The sequence below is a fragment of the Sciurus carolinensis genome, chromosome 13 (genome assembly GCF_902686445.1).
Source record: "Sciurus carolinensis chromosome 13, mSciCar1.2, whole genome shotgun sequence".
In the NCBI taxonomy this organism is placed as follows: Eukaryota; Metazoa; Chordata; class Mammalia; order Rodentia; family Sciuridae; genus Sciurus; species Sciurus carolinensis.
The window spans coordinates 48,684,904-48,702,447 of record NC_062225.1 but is presented as its reverse complement, the minus strand read 5'-3'; the positions used below and the strand labels follow the sequence as shown (position 1 = coordinate 48,702,447).

Sequence of the window (17,544 nt, the reverse complement as noted above, 5' to 3'; positions counted from 1 at the left end):
TGGTTTACATATTAGCTCTTCATCATTCAAAATCAAGGTCATAGTTTATAGAGTTTTTACAGGTTAAATAGGCTACCAGAAGCTTCCTTAGAGAAGCTTGAGGTTGCATACTCTCCCATTATCTCTGCCTCATTCTTTTTCCCTTTGGAGAAGGTTGACATTTAAGATCTCTTTTTCTCCCCATCCCCCTGCCCCCTTCCTCAGTGAGCGCATTAGCATGCGGCAGTCCAAAGTGGATAAGCTGTATGCTGGCCTGAAGGACCTGGCAGAGGAGAGGAGAGGCAAGCTGGATGAAAGGCACAGGTTGTTCCAGCTCAACAGGGAGGTGGACGACCTGGAGCAGTGGATCGCCGAGAGGGAGGTGGTTGCAGGGTCCCATGAACTGGGGCAAGACTATGAGCATGTCACAGTAAGTACTTTGGGCAGAGCATGAGTGATGGTGTGGGAACCTCTTGGCCTTCCTCGTCTGTGAGCAGATAAAATACCCGGGACTTGACTCAGGCTTGGGGGTTCAGTTTCAACTTGGATCTCTTGTCTGGTGACTTTGACTTCTGTTGGCCAGCCTCTCTGTGCCTGCTCCTCTAGTAATTATAAGAGACAAAGCAGTGCTGTAGTGAGCAAGGAGACCTGATACAAGGTTTTATAGCAAAGATCTGTTGTTCTTAAATCATTCTATTACTTGTTGCCTCCCATTTAGAGGCAGTCTCTTCCCAGATGACACTCATGTGATCAAGAAGTACAGTGTTTACAATGGTCTCACTGATTTCTTTACACATTTCAGATGTTACAAGAACGATTCCGGGAATTTGCTCGAGACACTGGAAACATTGGACAGGAGCGCGTGGACACAGTCAATCACATGGCTGATGAACTCATAAACTCTGGACATTCGGATGCTGCCACCATTGCCGAGTGGAAGGATGGCCTCAATGAAGCCTGGGCTGACCTCCTGGAGCTCATTGACACAAGGACACAGATTCTTGCTGCCTCCTATGAACTGCATAAGTTTTACCATGATGCCAAGGAAATCTTCGGGCGCATCCAGGATAAACATAAGAAACTCCCTGAGGAACTTGGGAGAGATCAGAACACTGTGGAGACCTTGCAGAGAATGCACACCACCTTTGAGCATGATATCCAGGCTCTGGGCACTCAGGTGGGTGGAGAAGCAGGTTTCTCTCTACAGTGTCTTTGTGCATCTCTGAGTGTCTCTCTGTTCTTTGGCCTGAGAGGATTGCCCAAGTTAAACACACATGTGCGCGCGCGCGCGCACACACACACACACACACACACACACACACACATTGTTACAATGCTCCATTTGGGAGAGCTTTTCAGTCCATAAAATTCTAAGTTTGCGGGGCTGGGGAGATAGCTCAGTCGGTAGAGTGCTTGCCTTGTAAGCACAAGGTCCTGGGTTCGATCCCCAGCACCCAAAAAAAAAATAAATAAAATAAAATAAAATAAAATAAAAAATTCTAAGTTTGCCACATTTGCAAACATAGTTAGATTATTTAAATAAATAAGTAAACCAGATGCACACACAAACATTTGCAAGTTATAGGCCTTACTTAGAGTTTATATTATGTTAGTATATCCATCCAGAGCAATTTCCAAAACAATTCCTTATTATTTTCCATCAGTCATCCTAAAAGAGAGAAAGCAGGATTCTAACAGTTTGATATACTTCATCTTTTTACCCCTCAGTATAAAATGCCTGCTAAGCACTAAGGTTTTGTTTAAAAGATGTTTGACAAAGCAATAACAATATAACAGTAAGAATCTCTAGTATAATCATTCTCTAGTTTCCTTTCTACTCTCTGCATAGTTTCCTGTTTAATCTTAATGTTTTTTAGTTGGAAAAAAATGAGTTTCATGGTCATGGAGAAGAAACCAATTTTATTAGAAATATTAGCCCTGAGCATGTCAGGGATTTTATTCTTATCTATTGAGAGTGTATTGATTATCCAGTGCAAGGATTAACAGTTGTTGTTTGTTAAAGGTCATACAGTAAATATTTTTGGATTCATGTGACAAAATACAGTTTCTGTTACAGATACTGGTCTCTGCCATCTTAGCATAAAAAAGCCCCAGGGAGTGCTAACATTAACAGTGTGGCTGTGTACAGTAAATCTTTGTTTACAAAAAGAACCCAGATTTGGCCCCAGGAGACTCACTGTGCTTTGGCATTTTAGGGTTTGTTCTTTGTAGCAACCTCTGTGACTGTCATTGTCCTCTTAGTTTTGAGGTGATGCTTGCAAAACATACGCCAACGTAAGAGTTCTCTGAAGGTTTTCCAAAAGAACAAAAGCTCTGGGGTTGGGGAGATAGCTGTCGGTAGAGTGCTTGCCTTGCAAGCACAAGGCCCTGGGTTCGATCCCCAGCACCCAAAAAAAAAGAAAAAGAACAAAAACTCAGAGAAACTTAGGGGCTGCCTTGAGACAGTTAGGAAACATCTTGACAACAGCAGGTCCTTTCTGTGCACCTGTAAAATCATTAAGGTTTTTTGCTTTTAGAACTACAAGAGGCTAGGGAGACCTTAAAGTTGCTCCCTTGTGCTTTTATTAAATCCATTTACTTCTGAGACTTGGAGAGGTGAGGGCCAGTGGGGATCAAGTGCTGTCCAGGACAGGAACCTACTCCCTCAAGTCTGATGGTCTCCACCTACCTTACCATCCCTGCTGCCCTAGGCCATTTACAGCTGTAAAAAGGATGTGTTGATCCATTCCAGGTTTATTATCACAGAATCAGCAGGGTTGTCTCCTGCTTGGCTAGTTCCTCTTGTGCCAACTTGAACCACCACCCGCCTCCATTCTGCATGGAGCAATGGGATTTGAAGATGACCACTGAGGGCCTCAAGTGATTGCACAAAGCAGGGGTTGATTTTTGTGGGGATTTTCACTTGTGCTGTCCTCCACTTTGTTACAGCCCATGAAAACCAACCACAGACATAAGAAAAGGCATTTGGAAAGATGTGGTTAGTCATATAGGAAATTAACTTTTCACATAACTTCCTAGGAACTTGCTCATGGTAATTTGAGTTATGCCTGAGCCATAACTCAAATATCAAAGATTATTTCCCCAAGTCTCTTAGGATATGGAAATCAGATTACCATGGAAATCAAACCCCATTGATTCTTCTTTGCATCTTCTATAGATACTTCATTTTTTTACACACCACCACCTAAAGTCCTTTTGTGCAGTTGAGGGTCAGTAATCCATCTCCCCACAAGCCCCAGCATTGTCCACCCCTCCCTTGGAAGTGCATCCCTGCCCCATATGGCATTTCTTCAGACACGTCCCTCATGGACATTGCCACACTCTCATTTGCCAAGACTGTTGATCACAGTCTTACCAGTAAGTAACAATAGTCCATTCTCCCATGTGTATATCTTTGATTAGACATTGTCTTACACTTGTGGCTCTGCTGATATGCTAAGTACCTCACATAAAATATATAAGGAGAAGGAAATATAAGATAGCCTCAGTTACCAGTTTCTGTTATAAAGGCATATGCACCCTCCAGCCCAGGGAAGAGTGAGAACCTATTGTTTTCCCCTTTTTTGCACAAAAAGTAGAATATCATACACACCATCTGTACTTTGCTTTTTCCACTTAGCCATATTCTAGAGCACTTTTCATGTGAGTATGCAGAATGCTACCTTTTTTTTTTTTTTTTTCCCCCTTCATGGCTACATAGGAGTCTCTGGTAGGATGTAATAACATTCTTTTAACTGATCCCTCATTGATGCACCTTACTTTTGATCTTTTGGTTAAAGATCTCTTGGTAAACAGTGCTATACTAAATAATCAACACGTATTTAATTTTCTAAATATTCAAGGACAAATCAGTGTTGTCATGTAGCATTTTTTTCATATTTAAGACTCATTTGATTTTCCTATTCTGAAATTTCTTGTGCCACTTTTTCTGTTGGTTGGCATTTTTTAAAATGTTTGGTGGATCTTGTTGCTGAAAAGATAAGCACAAAAAGCAAGTAGCTATAAGTACAAATGCATTCTGCCCGCACCCCGCCTCCATACTAGGGATTGAGCCCCAGGTACAATGCCACTGAAACACACTCTCAGTCCTTTTTTACTTTTTATTTTGAAATGGTGTCTTACTAAGTTGCTCAGGCTGGCCTGGAACTTAAAACCCTCCTGTCTCAGCCCCCCTGAGTTGCTGGGATTCAGACATGCACCACTGTGCCCAGCACAAGTGCACTCTTGATTTTATTTACCAGATCACAATTCTCACCATTATTCGTCAGTTCCACAAAGCTTTTACTAATGTTTGGCTAGTTCAGATTTCACCTTCTGTGACATCTGTTGGTTCTTTTAACCACGTTGTATGTTGTTTTTATATTTTTTCAAGTGTAAGTGTCTCATGGAGAAAACTGACAGGAGATAGGGGTATTCTTTTCAGTACCATCACACAGCAGTGGAAAGGCATGTGTAAAACGTATTTGTTCTTCGTGGCAGTTTCTCATTCGTGATAAAAAGCACTTACTCTGAACAGATATGGCACTTATTTTTTGGAACATGAATGTGTCCTACCATCTTCATATCCCAGGCCACCTCCAGAGGATTTGTCCTCAGTTCCTATCCTCAGTTTCCCACCTGCATTCTTGTCGCATTACGTTTATTTTCATATTTGTATAGAACCTAATAATGTAGTTCAATAGGGTTATAGAAAACTTAGGTTTTGTGACTTGGATCCCAATGAAATTGAGAGTTCTGAGGGGACGTGGCCTATTTTGCCCTGCTGCTCCCTTTAGTGTGTAAGCAGAGTGGTGAGGGGGAGTGGGGTGATGAGGAAGGTCATAGCAATCAAACCGGGCTCATCTCTGCCCTGGCTTCACAGGTGAGGCAGTTGCAAGAGGACGCAGCCCGCCTCCAGGCAGCTTATGCAGGGGACAAGGCCGATGACATCCAGAAACGCGAGAACGAGGTCCTGGAAGCCTGGAAGTCCCTGCTAGATGCCTGTGAGGGCCGCAGGGTACGGCTGGTGGACACAGGGGACAAATTCCGCTTTTTCAGCATGGTGCGTGACCTCATGCTCTGGATGGAGGATGTCATCCGGCAGATTGAGGCCCAGGAGAAGCCAAGGTAATGCTTGTAGCCACTGCTTCAATTTTCTCCCCCACACAACCACCAGGAAACAAGGACCAGCAATGTGAGACCTTCCTGGCTTCTGCTCCACCATGCTACCATGTCCCCCAAGCCCTCATGCCCACATCTAGGAAATTCATGGTTCAAGCAGGCAGGTAACTTGGGCACAACCAGCTAACTGCCTTATTTTTTGGAAAGAGATGACTGAGTTCCTTTTTCTGTGTCTCTTAATTGGACTAAAAACTACTCTCTTTCCATACACACTTTCAAAGGTGTCCCTTACCGTCAACATCAGCCTTACTGATGTCATGTAGCAATTAGTATTAGTTCTTTGCTTTCCCTATGTTTCATATAAAGCAGTGAAGAGAAGTTAATAGATGAGCAGATACGTACATAACCTCCAGTTCACCCCAGACCCCTATGATTGAGAAATGAACTGTGCTTCAATTGAAGAAATGTTTTATCATTATTTATGTTGTTAAAAAAACAATTATATTCCCTGGGCCAGGGCCAGTAGGTTTTGATCCCCAAGAAGCTCTCATAGCTTCCATTCTCTACATTCCAAAGCCAGTTCCCTCATGTGTATCTCATGAGTAAGCATAGAGAAACTATCAGCTGCTCTTTGAGGTATACATCCTGAGCCTGTGGTAGAGAACGCCTTGAGGTACCTGTTATTGCCTCTGTGCCTTCTTGAAGGGAGTCTTTCTGAATTGCATTTCAAGATAAAAGTTTGAGCAGAAATGTAGTGCTTTTTTTGCACACACCTAGCAACTGTTTTGAATTATTTAAGCACACATATAAAAATATAAGGAGCCTTCTTCTGAGTGTTTGGTTGTAGAGCTGGTCCTGAGTTTCATTGTTACTATAGTTAGCCTCAGTGACCCAGTCTGAGCTCTGACTGAATCCGCAGTAAAAGGCCATCTAGGCCATTAGACACTTTTCCTTCCAGTTATGTTTTGAAACCTATACATTTGTTTGAAAAACTTGTTGTAAAGGAAATGTCACTTGTCTAATTTTAGGGATGTATCATCTGTTGAACTATTAATGAATAATCATCAAGGTATCAAAGCTGAAATTGATGCTCGTAATGACAGTTTCACCACCTGCATTGAATTGGGGAAATCCCTGCTTGCAAGAAAACACTACGCTTCTGAGGAGGTAATGATACTGCTTTGCTTTGGAACCATGGGACAAATGCAATGGTGTTCAGGTATAAAATGACTTTATTCTATGTGTGTACATGTGTGTGCACGTGCATGCATACACACATATGCAGACAGAAGTGTGTGCAATTGTCCCTCAGTATCCACAGGGTATTCCATGGATGTTTAAGTACTTCTTATGAAGTGGTATAATATTCGTATATAACTTAAGCACATCCTCTTGTATACTTTAAATCATTTCTATGAAACTTGTAATACTTATAATACTTGTAACTATGAAGTAGATATAACGTATATAGTTGTTATATTGTTTAAGAAATGGCAAAAGCCTGGGTATGGTGGCACATGCCTGTAATCCCAGGAACTCAGGAGGCTGAGGCAGGAGGATCACAAGTTTGAGGCCACCCTCAGAAATTTAGCAAGGCCCTGTCTTAAAATAAGAAAGGTCTGAGGATGTCAGTCAGCTGTAAAGTGTCCCTGGGATTAATCCCCAGAACCAATAAAATAATAATAGTAATAAATGGCAAGGGGAAAAGTCCGTGTGTTCCATTCAGATGCAGTTTTTTTTCAATATTTTTGATCTCCAGTTGGTCAAGTTCTTGATACAGAACCTGAAGTTAGAGGGCTGACTACACATATGCACACACATGCATGTACTTAATTATATCTAGGCCCAGAGCCAGTAATGTCTGTGGCACAAAAGACCATTTTGAGGGTCCCAGGTTAAAAAAGTGCCTCCCACCTCTTCCATCCCTTCTCTGCTTGGCACTCCCTCTCCATTGCATATCCCCTAGGACCCTTCACTTTCAGGTAGATGGTTGTAGATTCTGGTTAGGATGATGGTAATGAGTAATTAAATGAATTCACTGTGTAGGGACATCCCTTCATAGGAATGGATGTCCTCTCAGGCCAGAGCTGTGTCCCTGTTCCTGTCCCTCTCTTGGTGAATGTGTTTGCTGCAGTGAGCCCCAGAGTCCAGTGTGGCCCAGTGCTTTGTTGACCTCCTCACAACAAAGCATCTTTGAGCAGAGACCCACCTTCCTCTCAGTCTGGTCTGAAAGATTAGCCATGTGTTTCTCTCCTCTCCCAAGACAGACAGACAGACTTAGCAGATAAGTTTCAAGCTTAGTGAAAACCTCTTAAGAAAATAAGTATGTTTCTTCTATGAAGTGACCCGTGGTAGGGGAAACAAAAGGGATTTAATGTGTTCTGTGAAAATATCTTGGGGTTCTCGTTTTCATACAGATCAAGGAAAAGTTACTGCAGTTGACTGAAAAAAGAAAAGAAATGATTGACAAGTGGGAAGACCGATGGGAGTGGTTAAGACTGAGTAAGCACATATTTAAATTTATCTTTCTGCTCTTTTTGGGTATTCATGAAAATTATGCAAGTCTATATTCCCGCTTTAATCAATGCGATGTTATCACTTATTGATTTTTGAAGTTCTGGATGCTGCTATGTCCTATTTCATTATTGCATGCTAAATATTATTGTTATTTTCTAAGATGTTGTGTGTGGCAAATTCATTGTTTTTCACTCCATGATTGATCTCAGAGCTGTCAGTGGGGTTTGAGTTCTTTAGGAAAATCATGAAGATGACAATTCAGCATCCCTCTGGGAGAGTAGAGATAGAACTTCCCCAATCATCTTCTAAAAAGATTCTCACCTCAGAGTCAGTAAGTTGTAAAGTGGGCCTAAGTCTCATATCTAGTATTTTTGACATAAAGTTTATAATATCACAAAGTAAAAGCTAACACCTGTTAAGGTTTGGAATGAACTGGGCATTGTTCTAAGTGTTTTAAAATATATTTCTGTATTTACTCTCTCTGAGGTAAAATCTTTTTTTTTTTTTTTTAATCCTCATAAAGCCATCAGAATTTATAGCCAATAGTATTAGAAATAGCATCTCATAATTACAAACACAAAGTAGTCCAGTTCAAGCATCATTTGCCATACTTTGACATTCTGTGTTGGAACTTGGGCTCCGTCCTTAAATTCTAATGACCCCATTCATTCACCCATGGCTTGATTTCCAAGGGGCCTTTTCTGAAATGTGTAGGAAATAAGGGCACATCATGTTTGGCATTTTGGGCCATTATTTGGATGAGAATTTGGTTTGTAAGTTTTGAGAACTTCAGGTTAGTTTCATTCAATTCAACAGAACCTATATCCCACATTGCCATGAACTGGATACCAGGTTATCCTCAGAACAGTGATGACAGGCATAGTCTCCACCTCAAAGAGTTGACCAACCCCTAGTGCAGGTTGGCAGCCTCTCTGGGTGTCAGGTGCTATTGGTGATGCTAGAAACTAATGCTGCCCACAGGCCCTCTCTTACTGACCCACCCCAGGCACTGCTGCATTGATGCAGTGATAGCAGTGTTAGCAGTAGTGCAAAATCAGTTTCTGACCCATCTCCTCATGACTGTGGTGGAAGGAGTGCTGTTTTCTCACCTGCCAGAAAAGAATGAGGCACAGCAAGAGCATTAGCCCACACTGTCCCCACCGGTCCCCACATCTTGTCTAGCATCACATCTTCCCCACCCCTCAACTCCCTAAGAGAAAACTTCTCCTGACAGAAGGGCAATACGAGAATGCCTGCTGTACCGTGGCCTGCACAAGTTTGAATCCCTGCAGGGCTGAGCACTTACTGCAGGGAAGCAGGGCTGAATGAACAGAGTACATTCTGCAGCTATGCTGTCCAGTTTGGTAGCCCCTGACCCACTGTGGCTCTTGGGAACTTAAAGTGTTCAAATTGATATGCAGTCAAATCTGCCTTGCATTCAGACTTAGAAGGAAAAAAAGAATGCTAAAAGATCTTGGTAATTTTTTTTAGCAACATGGTGGCACATGTCTGTAATCCCAGTGATTTGGGTGGCCAAGGCAAAGGGATCACAAATTAAGAGGCCATCCTCAGCAATTTAGCAAGGCCTTAAGCAACTGAGCAACACCCTGACTCAAAAAATAAAAAGGGTAGGAATTCAGCTCAGTGGTAAAGTACCTTTGGATTCAATCCCCAGTACCAAGTAATAATAATAGTAGTAATAATAATTGTCTTACAGTAATTATGTGTTTAATAATATTTTATATTGGGTTAAATTAACCATCGTATTAAACTTAGTCTCATTTGTTTTTATTCTTACTCATGTGGCTGCTGGAGAAGATAAAGTTGCTTGTGTGGCTCATGTTGTTTTTATCATAAACTGGTTGTGACTGTAGCTGCCACCAGAGGGTAGCAGTGCCAGGTGTCCCTGTGGCCAGCACTCACTCTTGGTACCCTGTGCAGTTTTGGAGGTCCATCAGTTCTCAAGGGATGCCAGCGTGGCTGAGGCCTGGCTGCTGGGGCAGGAGCCATACCTATCCAGTCGCGAAATCGGCCAGAGCGTGGATGAGGTGGAGAAGCTCATCAAGCGCCATGAGGCATTTGAAAAGTCTGCAGCAACCTGGGATGAGAGGTTCTCCGCCCTGGAGAGGCTGACAACAGTGAGTGGCCCCAGGATGCTGCAGTGCCTGGCATGTTTGTGAGGGTCTTAGGAAGCTGATGGTTCTCTTGGAACAGGACCTGGGGAGGAGGTCAGGGTGCCACCCTCACTCACCTCCCAAGGACCTGTATTTAGGATCTCTTACAATAGCCTCCTGCCTAGGAACCAATTGGTGATGTTTGTGTTTCTCTTTCAATGTCTTTTTTCCTCTTGTGTTTTGTAGAATCTCTGGTTTCTAGGGGATATGACCTTAAAATTTTCTTCTGCATTTCAGGATTAGAATGCCCATTAAATAGTAATGGCCTTTGAAATCCTCCCCATTCTTGATAATCTGTCCCTCGAACATAAAGGTCTTGGAATAGGGCTTGTGAACTGGTGTTTGTAATTCTGCAAGCCTGGGGATTTAACATGTCCCTGTGTACTTCTGTGTCAAAACAATACTTCCACTGCATGCACATTGCTTGTGAAATGGCTTCATGGACAATTCTGGGGCTTTTTAATGTGTTTTGGGGGTTTGGGCTGAACACATATCCCCACCACAGCACAGGAGTCTTTGTTGACTATTTTTGTACATTTGTCTTTGGTGTTGTCTGAGCTCTCATGGGGACCATGGCCCAGATACTCTTCTTCCTTAGCAAAGTTGAGAGTTGCATAATTTAGAAATTAAATCCATTCTCCCAGAGAGTTTCACCAGCAACTAGTGTAGACCTTCATCTCCTACAGGTTTAGGTTGTAGATATAGTTCATATGAATTTACTTCCCTTTTGCTCAGGATGTTAGAGTTTCACATTGTGCAGTGTGAGCCAATGTAGTAAGGAGGCAGAAGGGCTTCCTGGGCTCCCCAAGCCCTGTTTTTAAAAGATGCAAGTTTGGGGATCTGCTCAACATCATTGTGTTCTCCCTCAGTTGGAATTACTGGAAGTGCGCAGACAGCAAGAGGAAGAGGAAAGGAAGAGGCGACCGCCTTCGCCCGAGCCAAGCACGAAGGTTTCAGAGGAGGCAGAGTCCCAGCAGCAGTGGTGAGTCAGGGGCAACCTGGGAACCTGGAATCTTACCTTTGATGGCAGGTGAGGTTCATGGAGCATCTTTACTAAGCTCGGCCTTGCTAGGCCTAGCCACATGCCCTTCGTATTAAATGTTTCATCACATGATTTAGAATCTGTGTAATCAGACTTGAGTAACACCCAAGGACACTGACTAAGGTCATATAACTATTAGGTGGCAGAGGTGGAATACAAACAGTGCCCTTTCTGCGTGTGAACACCCATATCTGCATGCACATACACTTAGAATTTTCATGTGATTCAGTGTATAGCATGCACCACCCAGATTTCAGGCCATTGATTTTTGTAGTGATACTCTGAAAGTCCTGGCAACTTCACATAAAGGACAGACATTGTTCTGTTTGTAGAAGGCTAATTGCTTCACTGTTGTAGGAGCTATAGCTACTGTAGCCTTCAGTGGGGAGGTGGGTGGATGGGAGTGGGGAGCCAGCTGCTCATGTAGTCTCCCTTTCTGTATGGTGTCTGTGGAACACTTGCAAATTCAAGTTTTTAAGAAATCAAATGATGTAAAAGAGGGTTGCTTATGTTTTTCTTTCTTTCTTTCTCTTTCTCCCTTCCTTCCCCTTCCCTTTCATCATCTTCCCTCTTCTGTCCTTCCCCCTGCCCTTACTTAACAGGGATACTTCAAAAGGAGAGCAAGTTTCCCAGAATGGTTTGCCGACTGAACAGGGATCTCCACGGGTTAGTTACCGCTCTCAAACCTACCAAAACTACAAAAACTTTAATAGCAGACGGACAGCCAGTGACCAGCCATGGTCTGGACTGTGAAGTTCACTACCATTTGTCAAGAACCATTCTTTCCAAATCCTGTTGGTTTTAACTTTTTGGCTTCTACTTCACCCAAAGTGTTATGTTTTACTTAATTCATATCATAGCCTTCCTTGGTTTCATATTTGTTTGCAATTTAATTCATGTTTATTTGAGTCTCTTAACTGATGGATGCTCATTGCCTTAAAGCACAGTACTTATCGTTTGTTTATTTATTGTGAGCTTTTTACTTTATTAAGATTTTACAGCGAAATCCTTACATGAGTAATTGAAATTAAATGAGATTACAGCATAATGAAGAAGAAAACTAGAATCTAACAGGTATGGCACATCCAGTTATACTAACAGGGCACAGTATTGCAGTATAGGTACTGTGTTACTTACCGATGCTATTAACCTGCAGTAGTTACTAGTAACTAGGAAGACTGGTCTATAAGGAAGGAGACATTTCACTGCTAAGATTAAAACCTAGTCAGCTGTGTAACATTCCATTGAAGGATGCATTCATTCACTGAAGATGACAAAAAAAAATAGGAAGTTGGATCTACTTGGGAAGCTATTTGAATTTGAATTTTAGGTACAGAAATTTCAAACATTTTAAGACCCTTGGGTCATTTATTACTTTTTTACAAACTAGTTACTCTCTTTTTTCTGCCAAGCCCTAAATAGAGCACCACAGGCTTCCTTGCAGCAGGTGTTGTAGCTGGCCTCTAGAGTAAATTGACTACTGCTGGCCACCTCTGTCCTGGTCACTGTCAGCCCCACTGGGACTTGGCATGGCTGGTGACAGCCTGTGTTGGGAACCTGCCTACCAGACTTAAAGGCCTTTCCATTTCAATCAGTGACGTGGGGTGTCAAACTATTGTAATTTTTCATACACGTGGAACATAAGCCATTTTGGTTCATCCTGATTACTTGAATGATGCACTCGATGGACCGTGCCTAGGAGCATTTGCATGCCTCCTGGCTTTAGAGGTCCCCCGAGGGTCTCTTGTAGACAGAAACCATGTTCCTTTCAGATGGATCTTTTGATTCATTCATTTTTCTCAAAACTTTTTGGGGAGTTCTCTAAAAGGAATCTCGTAGAGTGGTGTGTATCAGGCCACTAGCAAGGACTGAAAATGTTTAACAGAAATCCTTTTCCTTAGAAATAAGAGCTGATGAAAGAGGTGAATTCCTGGTACTGACCAAAACAAAATAAGATCCATAGTACATGCAAGCCTTATGAGACATTTCTTGCTCATTTGCCATATTTAGATGTGTCAGTGGCCTCAGAAACCTGTTTTGATATGTGTTCTTCATGAGTTAAGTCTAATTTGTCTTTTCATTTCATGATGCATGTCTTTTTTTTTCTTTTGTCAGGATAACATCATGTAGCATCTTGTTTGTTTTTCCTGATTTCTATGTACATATCTATCTACTTGTGTGATGGTAGATGGGTATATAGATAGATGCCAAGCTTCTTATGTTCTGGGGGTGGTTTGCACCATTATTGGGTCTCTGCCTTAAAACACACCCAAATTCATTTCAGAAAAAGCTACTGCTTCGTCTTTGGTCATTAGGGAGCCCTGGTGTGTGTTTCTGGCCCCAAATTATGTGATGTGTGTCACTGATCTATATGTATATATGTGATGTTTCCATATATATATATGTGTGTGTGTTTAAATTTTGTATCATCAAGATGGATACGTAATTTTAATGCTTTTTGTATTCAGAAGACAAAAAAAAAAAAAAAACCACATAAGCACATGAGAAAGGAGTGCTATGCTTTTAGCATTTGCTCTCATGCCTATTTTTTATCTAGATTTTTAAATTGTAGCTTGCCAGAACCAATTTTTAACCAACAATTGGATTGTATTGGAAGAAGAAAAGGCCATTTTGTTTTTTTGAGTGATGATGCAGAGACTCAAGTTAATGAACTTGAAGATAGTGTTGCTTCTTGCACTTTGAAAAGCAATCAGGTGTTTCCTGTGCTTCTAGTTGTGTTGCCTTTGTGTTCACCTCCTGATTGAAGTATCAGATGTGCGGGCCACTAAAGCACTCTGGACTAATTGCTAAAAAGAAGCAACATGGGGTAGGGAGTTGTATTCACATGTACCCACTGTTTGATCATAGCACTATGATTTGCTTTTAATGTTTGTCTCTAGTAGTGTGTTGTCTGTTGGCATGCTTAAAGCACATGTCCATTAAAATTCATTTTGTTCCTTTTATTTTCCTTGTTTTCTTGGTTAGTGATTCATTTGCATAAACATTAATTATCTCTGCATACTGGTTTGGGGTTTTCTCTTTCCTTCTAACTCTAAAGAAAAAATTTTTGCTGCAGAATTTCCCTCAGAAGAGACTTCCCTGACCTTTCACCTACCTTGAAGTCTGACCAAGTATGATAAATTGTAGCATTTTTCTCATAAACATCTCTCTGTCCAGGTCATGACTGTCACTAGTAGTTTTCAAGTCAAACCTGCAGCACTAAATTTTTTTTTAACCTGGTTTCTGTACATACTAACCCCATGTCTCTCTGGACTCACACCTGGCTCAGGCCTTCCACACCAAACTCACACTTCCTCCTCACCAGAAGTTTCCTGAAGTCTCACACTAGGAGAGATTTGTCAACTTTAAAATCATGCATATTGTTTTGACTCAGGGTTTTATTTTTTGGTCATTTTCCCTCCTATAATTCTCCCTTAAAAGAGGGACTGGGTACAGTGGCACATGCCTGTATAATCCCTGCTACTTGGGAGGCCAAGGCAGGAAGGTCATGAGTTCAAGAGCAGCCTGGGCAGCATAGTGAAACCCCATCTCAAAAAAAAGTGAAAACAGCTTAAATAGTATATTGCTCATAAGAACAGGTCTACAGGCTGTCACTCAGAAGGCCAGGATAATCATGCACACAAACACACCCAGTGTCTTTCTGCCCTAATCATACATTTTCCATTGCTTTGAGAGTAAAGGATTTCAGTCAAAAACAACCTTAAATTGCATCCAGTCATATGCTCAATCCTAATGTTAAATTGCAATGGTTTGCAAAGACATAACATAAATTTGTGATTCTCCATCCCTCAAGTTTTCACCATCCCTTTTCCTAAAAAAATTAATTTTGTTGAAAATCAAGCACTAAGCCTACATTTAGGTAAGACCTAAGTGAGAGGTCCAGTTCCCAAGAGTTGACAGATCTGAGTGGTCCAGTGGTGGTGGCCAGTCTACCGCTTATCCTGTCAAAGTTATTGCTGCTAATTTGGTGTCATTTGGAATCTCGGCAGCAATGGTGGGGGACATAGCTAATGAGCCTGCCATTGACACCTCCATGTTTGTCTGTGTACGAGGGGTGCCAATTGTCTGTAATCCACTAAAGCGTCAGCCACACCCAGCTTTTGTAACTTGCTAATCCCACACCCTGGGTGTACATCAGCCAGGGGCCGCTGCAGTTAATGGTACACAGTTGATGGTACACAGGCTGAAAGCGATAATGAATCAAGACCCTACTACATTTCCAAAGCCGAAAAGCCGTGAGGGTTACAATTTAAATGAGCTTGGGAAGGAACGCTCCTGAAGACGTCTGCAGCCTGAAGGGTCAGAGCCGCTGGAAGCCTGGCTGCCTCTGGGCTTTCTCGTCTCAGTGCGGCAAGGCACCGCGATCAACCAACCCGTGATGGGGAAGGCCCTGGTTCTGTCTTTGTTTGGGGGTAAATAGCTGTGTGGTGTTGAGTGACTGTGATTGGCTTTTCCAGCTCCTTTAACACAAACTACAACCCACTCACGATCCAACTTCGGCAGATGCGGTTAAATTGATGTTTGTTGACTTGCCTCATTTCCTTCCAGCTCTTAAGTTCCAAAGTCTAACTGGGATGGTAGATGTGAAGTGCATGATTGTCGTCCTAATTTCTGCATGTGTTTATGACGATGTGTTCAGGGGAGGGGGCGGAGAACCAGAGAGCACTTTTAGAAACCCCAGGTCTTTCCTTGTCTTATTTTGGGGGAATGCCGTGTAGTTCTGATGGGGCCGTCTATCCATCTGTTTGTGAATGCCCTTTCGCTTAAACTTCCAGCCCTCTGGTGGCACCCTTGGTTGTAAGGTGGCTGCTGTATAACGTCCACTCTCTCTCATATTTAATATGTGTGACTGTCACCGTTGTCCTGTTTTAAAGTAACCATAAGAGGAGATGGTCTGAGCTATATTAGAGAAAATGGATTGATCCGAGGAGTAAGAGTGCAGTAAAACGCATACTGGCATCTCGCTTTTCTCATTTCCCCATAAGCGGGCGGGGCATTAATCCATTCCCACCTTCTAATGTCCTTGGTGTCCAGCTGGCTTTGTGGGGTGTGCGATGGTTTTACTGTACTGCCTCGATCTGTGCCAGGCATTTATACACAGCCACGTGTGCGAGTCAGAGCGTATGTGGTCGCCCCCACAGCTCACAGGGCTAGCTGAATGGCCTCTCCACTGTCCCTAGATGGCAGAAACCGTGGACACAAGCGAAATGGTCAATGGCGCTGCAGAGCAGAGGACGAGCTCAAAGGAGTCCAGCCCCATCCCCTCCCCAACCTCTGACCGCAAAGCCAAGTCTGCCCTCCCAGCCCAGAGTGCCGCCACCCTACCAGCCAGAACCCAGGAGACGCCCTCGGCCCAGATGGAAGGCTTCCTGAACCGGAAGCACGAGTGGGAGGCCCACAATAAGAAAGCCTCCAGCAGGTACCCACAGCCCAGGCAGAAGTGGGGAGGCGAGAAGCCAGCACACCCTGGGGTGGGGTGCATGCCCCTGTGGGCTGGCTCACTCAGAGCTTCCTGACTCTGCATTTTTCTTGGAACTGGCACTGGAAAGTAAGTTCATAGAGAAGGCAGAGTTAAGTGCCCATGGGAATAGCAAGAAGGAGCCTCGGTAGTTCGTCCCGAGAGGGAATTCCCTTGATTGAGGTCAAGGTGTCTTCTCCTCCTTAAGTGAAGTGATTCATTACAGGACTTCATTATTTCCCTGGCCACATCTCCATATCAATCTTCATATTCCTTATCTCCCCATAGCCCTAGATTTCCTTTTATTAGGAAAAGGAGGCCAAGAGGCTAGAGAAACTCACTTTCTGTAGAAATCCAGTAAATGGCAAAATGGGGTGAAAATCATATCTGACTCCAAAACCTATATGCTAAGCCAGTAAACCAGACTGCCTAGGGCAGCCATGTACAATTTTGCAAGTTGTACACAACACTAGACAGTTTGCCATCTGAGTTCTGCCATTCACATGAAGGGTAACTTTTATATGTTAACACAAGCAGATGTTTTAATGGGATTAGCATATTAGATAACCATACCATAGGATAAAGGCCACCTTAAGTATCATAAGTGCTAGTGGCCCTGGATCTGTCTTCTTGTCAAGTGGCTGAGCCACATAAAGAATGAAGCTAAAACTGGTGGGGCCCCTGCTTGAAAATAGCTACGCTTCAAGTAAGGAGCCAGCCCTGTAGCCCAGTACCACAGAGGAAAGTACCAGACACCAATCAGAATCTTTCCCGTCAGAGGCAAGTGTACCTTCACTTAACAGAAGAGGGCACCTTATTTCCCCACAAAATCAGATAGAGACGTAGCCCTTAAAAACCTACCGATGTAGCAGCATGGTACTTAACCTAGGGAGTCTCTGGAGTAGTTGTGTTCACTGTTCAGTGTTAGCAGATTTTAGGAAGGGCTTTTAATAAAAGGTTATAAAAGATCATTTTTATGTGGTCAGATTCTTAATTCTGTAAGAGTGTGACATGGAAACTTGACTTCCCTTTCTTTACCATGTCCAGGTCCTGGCACAATGTTTATTGTGTCATAAATAACCAAGAAATGGGTTTCTATAAAGATGCAAAGACCGCTGCTTCTGGAATCCCATATCACAGTGAGGTCCCTGTGAGTTTGAAAGAAGCCATCTGTGAAGTGGCCCTTGATTACAAAAAGAAGAAACACGTGTTCAAGCTCAGGTGAGCCTTGC

At 42.8% G+C, this 17,544-nt stretch overlaps 1 protein-coding gene across 4 annotated transcripts in view; it reads left to right on the top strand.

Annotated features, from left to right (window-relative positions):
• The window catches only part of Sptbn1 (spectrin beta, non-erythrocytic 1), a 186,821-nt gene that overhangs the window by 165,606 nt on the left and 3,671 nt on the right, over positions 1-17,544 (top strand). For 2 of the 4 annotated variants that reach the window (XM_047523352.1, XM_047523353.1), the window contains 10 exons: positions 205-409; positions 782-1,156; positions 4,862-5,106; positions 6,129-6,267; positions 7,518-7,602; positions 9,559-9,755; positions 10,661-10,773; positions 11,436-11,499; positions 16,035-16,273; positions 17,360-17,533. In XM_047523352.1, coding sequence (XP_047379308.1) covers positions 205-409; positions 782-1,156; positions 4,862-5,106; positions 6,129-6,267; positions 7,518-7,602; positions 9,559-9,755; positions 10,661-10,773; positions 11,436-11,499; positions 16,035-16,273; positions 17,360-17,533 — 1,836 coding nt within the window. Of the gene's footprint in view, positions 1-204; positions 410-781; positions 1,157-4,861; positions 5,107-6,128; positions 6,268-7,517; positions 7,603-9,558; positions 9,756-10,660; positions 10,774-11,435; positions 11,796-12,948; positions 15,267-16,034; positions 16,274-17,359; positions 17,534-17,544 lie in introns of those variants that run through there. The other 2 variants (XR_007104752.1, XM_047523354.1) reach the window with 2 other exon arrangements.